General features: G+C 34.7%; 1 protein-coding gene across 1 annotated transcript; it reads left to right on the top strand.

Annotated features, from left to right (window-relative positions):
- The first annotated feature begins 1,760 nt into the window (after positions 1 to 1,760).
- On the top strand, positions 1,761 to 4,917 carry LOC133518357 (uncharacterized). The gene is made up of 4 exons (XM_061852029.1): positions 1,761 to 2,323; positions 2,713 to 2,876; positions 3,665 to 3,753; positions 4,622 to 4,917. Exons 2-4 carry the CDS (start codon positions 2,720 to 2,722, stop codon positions 4,817 to 4,819), a joined length of 444 nt encoding a protein of 147 aa, XP_061708013.1. The 5' UTR covers positions 1,761 to 2,323; positions 2,713 to 2,719; the 3' UTR covers positions 4,820 to 4,917.
- The last annotated feature ends 779 nt before the right edge of the window (positions 4,918 to 5,696 follow it).

Raw genomic sequence — 5,696 nt, 5'->3', positions numbered from 1 at the left:
CACAGACCTATAGTTTCCATGTTTGTTAAACATATTTATTATCTTTATATAGAAGCACGAAAAGTACCTATCTACGTTTAGGTTCAGCTAAAGAGGTTACACAGAATTTGAGAAATCAGATTTACAAAACGCTCAGTGAAAAACACAATGTAAAACACGTTCTACGTTTATAACAATTTTTGAATAAGTATGAAGTATCGACAAACATGACATAATAATATTTATTATATACGCGTTAAGATTTATATTCTACTAGTCTTGAATATTGTTTTCAATGAACTTATGGTACAGTTAAATATGTCTACATTTTTTACAATATTATTATCATTATAGAGGGCACATACTCGTTTAATAAACATATTTTTAGAATAGTTAGTTCTACTACATAATTCATTTATTGCATTTATAATCATGTGTTACATACTTACAAAGAGCATTACTCAAGGTGATATCATAAGATCAAAAACTTTTAAAAATGTTATAATAATCGGTCTCAGCTCGATTCCTAATCAAAAAATTTTTACGGTTTGAACTGGTTTTGACATGACCTTCACTATCTTTTAGGTGATAGGCATGCAGCTTTAGCGATCTTCAAGTCGTATTTAAGCCAGATCATAAGCATAGCAAGTTGTTAATGTATGTTTTCGCCACTATCTTATATGTAGTTGTGAGTCCGGTCGCCTCTGAAAACCAGCGCCACGGATTGTCGCGGAATTGTGTCGAGTAGGGATCCTATTTTAACGTCCTATGTTTTTTAATGTCAGCATGTCTTCTTTTTTCTTCATGTATTATATTGTGGTGCTAAGTAAATATATTTTCTTTCTTTCTCCTTTCAAATCTGAAGCCTCCTTGACGCTTAAAGGGTTAACTAAGCGCGCTCAAAGCTTTGAGAACCCGGAAGACACGGAACTTGTCAAAACTTAACGAGGACCTATTTGCGGGGTAAGTAGCTTTTTGGCTGAAGCTCATGCAAGCGCTTTGACAGTATAAATTGGTAGAGACGGTAACAAAATACGGAAGTTGTAGCGCTTTAAAGGTACTGTTCGGATTCAGACTACGTGCGGTACAGTAAAGCAAAAAATGAAGCAGCGACATCACAGCAACATGTATTCTGACGTAGGAGTACTGCTGCATAATAAATTTTACATTAAATGGTTCGGATATCCGTAAAATTTTAGTTCAATAAGTTACTGTATAAGATGTATACTACCTCATCTAACTAAAACATATTGAAAGAACCCTAGTTCAGCCTTTTTTTTTTCCTTTTTTTTTTCTTTTTTTTTTATGGTAGAGGAGGCAAACGAGCAGACGGATCACCTGATGGTAACTCAAACTCAAACTCAAACTCAAACTCAAAAATTTATTCTGCAAGTAGGCCTCAAGGGCTCTTTTACAAGTCAATACAACATTTATAGTAACATCATATAGTGACATGAAAAATACATAGGTAACAACATTTATAAATACAACAGCCAATACCTGGGTAAACATTACATTATAATAATCTTAAAATAAATAATTAATACAATACAATAGAGATGTATAGTCTCTATGGTTAAAAACACATTAAATCTGGAGATGTAAAAGGTCCCCAATGTCAGAGTACTAATACTAATAAAATTTGGAGGTGTAAAGTCTCTCCAAGTGTCAAAATAAAATTTATACTAAATAAATTTATAAGCGATTACTGCCGCACATGGACACCTGCAACACCAGAGGGGTTGTAAGTGCGTTGCCGGCCTTTAAGATGGGAGTACGCTCTTTTCTTAAAGGTTTGAAGGTCGTATCGTAATAATTTAGCAGAATAGTGGAGCTGATAGTTAAAACACTAGTTCTCGTGGTGAATATTATATTGCAAGTGATTGACATCAGACAGCTGTACAAAAACATAACAAATTCAAACGGGTGTCATATATGTGTCGTAATAAGTTTACTATTGTGCCAGCATACACATATGCAACCACCAATAAAACATACTTTAATTCATTGCTATAAGGTCTATTATTAAAAACTTGGCTGTTGCTATCTGCAAGTACATTATAGGTACTACAAAGTTAAATCTGATATTAGGCACCTATTTATTAAACAATAGCGATAAGATTTAACAGGTGCTCAAGTAATAAATTAAATACAACTAACCATTAATGAAAATAAAGGATACAAATATTCCTTCACAAAAAAATACAATGAACTTATATTTAATTTGATGTAAACACAAATTGCGATTCGAAAAGGTTACCACGAAGTTTGCTCAAAATAGTATTTCAATGCCATTTCTATTATAGCCTTAGCTGTCACTATTACTAGTGCTTCAGTAGTTCGGGTTAGTAAAACAGTATTTTTAAACTAAGTACGTCCGTATCAAACAAGGATGCAGTCTGTCTGATAGTAGCGGTCGCCGTAATCTATGGACGCATTTACCTTCAGGTGTATTATTTGCGCGTTTCTGAATATTTTAAAACCTATTCTTATTTTTCTTTTTTAAGAGCCTGTGCTGGTGTTATAGTTAAAGTAAAGGAGCTTATTCTACAGCTAAAGCCACCAGCCCATCGGTGGTCAATGCAGGGCCGATGCGTATGCGTCAAAAATTCAGGCTGTTACATCAATTTTAACATTTGCAGCAGTAACGCAGTCGGCAGTAATGTCACGCTGCAGTACTGCAGCAGTAATGCTGGTGTAGTTTGAATCCATTTAGTGCTTATTTATTTGCAGTGCCACCATGATTACATTTAGCCGGTCGCTTCTCACCGTAACATTGCTTCTACTCCTGGTTGCTACTATTGTAGGTCAATGTAGAGGTGATTCGTATCTTCTTCGGGCTGCTGAGAAACTTGTTGTACCTATTAATGAGTTCTATTGCTCCAATTTGACGAGAGGTAAGTAATTTTAAACAATTGAAATAGGCAAGAACGGGACGCATAACAACTATTGTCACATTTCGCAAAAACTTGTAGGTCGCATTTTTTTCAACGCAACGCAACGCACAAAAACAGTAAAAAACACAGATATCTGAATGAATACAAAACTGACAGGTGCACTACAGTTTAGTCTATAAGACAAAAATAGAGATGAGCTGGACATTTGCCTAGATACAAAAACAAGATGCGGGCTATTCAAACAAACAAATGGAAAGGTTCACTGGCCAAACGGAACTCAAGAAGACAAAGAAAAAGTTGGGTTGACGACATCATTGCAATCGCATGGAAGAATTGGGAGAATACTGCTATAGAGAAACAAAAATGGAAGAAGATGGAGAAGGGATCACATATCATGCGCATATTCCAAAAAAAAGTCAATCTTAAAACGCATGTGTGAAAATAAAGCTTAAATACATAAATAGTCTAACAGCCACAATTATGAATGTCATAATATTTATAGTTATAAAGACAAATCGCAAAAAGTTTTTGCTCATTCAAAGAAACAAACAAACGAAATCATCACCTCCTGACCAGTCAAAATGTATGAAACAGCCATTTTTTTGTAATTTTGAGTTTGATCCCATAGCAGAAGTTGCTCAGTTCATTTCGCAAAATATTAATAATAGAAGAATATTGTTATAAATTCTCTAAAATAATAGTTTGATGTAGTAATCAAAATTCCTTTGAAAGAAAAGATTAGTTTTGACGATGCAGTAAAATGAAAAAAAATGTTTTTTCACTTGCAGGCCAGACTTGGGTAGATTGGAAGACAAGAGTGGTTGAATTGCCTAAGCAACATATTGATGAACCAGACTCAAATATTGTCATTGACTATGTGAGTATCATCATGAAACCCTAAGTAAGCCTAAACAAATTTGTTATTGCTGTAGTCATGATTATAGAACCAAATTAGATCTTATATCTTGGCCGATTATTTAAAATAAAAGGCACTAAGACATTAGGTTGTTATTTTTTTTTTAAGAATCGTAAATAAAATGATTAAATAAATAAATAAATATTACAGGACATTATTACACAAATTGACTAAGTCCCACAGTAAGCTCAATAAGGCTTGTGTTGAGGGTACTTAGACAACGATATATATAATATATATATATTTATAAATACTTAAATACATAGAAAACACCCATGACTCAAGAACAAATATCCATGCTCATCACACAAATACATGCCCTTACCAGGATTTGAACCCGGGACCATCAGCTTCGTAGGCAGGGTCATTACCCACTAGGCCAAACCGGTCGTCAAAATCATCATCAATCATCGTAAGGGTAAAGCTATATGAGCGTAATTTTGTGAGTTGTGAGTTGCATAATTTTAGCCGGAGAAATCCTATTGTATGTCGGCAGGCTATTATTGCGTCACCGTGTGAACCAAACAGGGTTGTATGAAACCGAATGCAGCAGAAATCAAGGGACCAAAATTACGCGTTGCAACTCAAAAAATTACGCTTGTCTTCTTCACACTTCACATTTTTTCAAGTTTGTTTAAGAATTTGAGGGTACTCTTTAAATTATATGGGCAATCCTACCCTAACTTGTTTTTTTTTTTTATAACGACTGATGCATTTGCTCTTGAAAACACCGAAGTGTAAATGATCATGAAGACCATACTTATAGAATGATAGATGTTTTGTTTAAGATTCTTTTCATACATTTAATTTACTTTATTTTCATGACCAGTTCGTAAAATGGCCCTGGTACCTAAAAGGCATGCGTCTTATGGTGTGCAATTCTATCGGGCACCGACCAAACATCAGCTGGCCTGTGCAAGGCTACTCTCCTGTTACATCCAGCTGCTCCACTGAGGACCAGCCAAGGTGTCCTGTGGGGTTGGAGATCTACATGGTGCAATACCAGAGTTGGTGGCCTTGGCATTAAAAGAAAAGGAATTAAGTATTTAAATATTACAAGTGTGTGTCGTGTAATGTGACTGGAGATTTTTTAAATATTATGTTGACTATAAAGGTAACATTTCATTGTATTGTTTCTATCTAACTGGGCACCTTAAAGTAGTAGTTGATTATTCAATGGTTAGAAAGGGTTCGAAAACTGTTCCGAGAGAGCGAGAAAGATTATATGGATTATAATAGAGAGAAAACGTTTCGTAACCTTCTGCTTCCAGACGTCTTTTGGGTAGTCTGTGAGAATTCTGAACATATATACTATATATATTAGATACTACTTAAGAAAATCTGTTTTGTACTAAGAGTACCTACCTAATAATTATGACTGTTAATTTTATTATTATTTGTCGGTAATCAATCAGGTTCCTTTGCTACGTATATAACAGCAAAACTTACGCGAATAATCATAAAAATATTACGCATCATTCTGATCGCAGGACTACTCAAGGTGTCTGTGGGGTTGGAGATTCCAGAGCTGGAGGCCTTGAAGAGAATGGACAGAAAATAATACGTTTATGCTCTAGAGCACTGTAGTCTCTAAGTACGTTTTTTAGGGTTCCGTAGCCAAATGGCAAAAAACGGAACCCTTATAGATTCGTCATGTCCGTCTGTCTGTCCGATTATGTCACAGCCACTTTTTTCCGAAACTATAAGAGCTATAGCGTTCCAACTTGGTGAGTAGATGTATTCTATGAACCGCATTAAGATTTTTACACAAAAATAGAAAAAAAAACAATAAATTTTGGGGGCTCCCCATAATTGGTTTGAACGAGATCTAGTAAGTACTTTTTTTAATAAGTCATAAAATAAAAATATTTTTTTTTTCATCAAACCCATTCGTGTGGGGTATC

This window comes from Cydia pomonella, chromosome 5 (assembly GCF_033807575.1).
Source record: "Cydia pomonella isolate Wapato2018A chromosome 5, ilCydPomo1, whole genome shotgun sequence".
NCBI lineage: Eukaryota > Metazoa > Arthropoda > Insecta > Lepidoptera > Tortricidae > Cydia > Cydia pomonella.
This window is presented reverse-complemented; position numbering and strand designations above follow the sequence as displayed.

Excerpts from the sequence above, each read along its gene's own strand:
- LOC133518357 (XM_061852029.1), top strand. The coding sequence starts at position 2,720 with ATGATTACATTTAGCCGGTCGCTTCTCACCGTAACATTGCTTCTACTC. Across the intron at positions 2,877-3,664 it reads TTGCTCCAATTTGACGAGAG|GCCAGACTTGGGTAGATTGG; the intron begins GTAAGTAATTTT and ends TTTCACTTGCAG. Across the intron at positions 3,754-4,621 it reads CAAATATTGTCATTGACTAT|TTCGTAAAATGGCCCTGGTA; the intron begins GTGAGTATCATC and ends TTTCATGACCAG.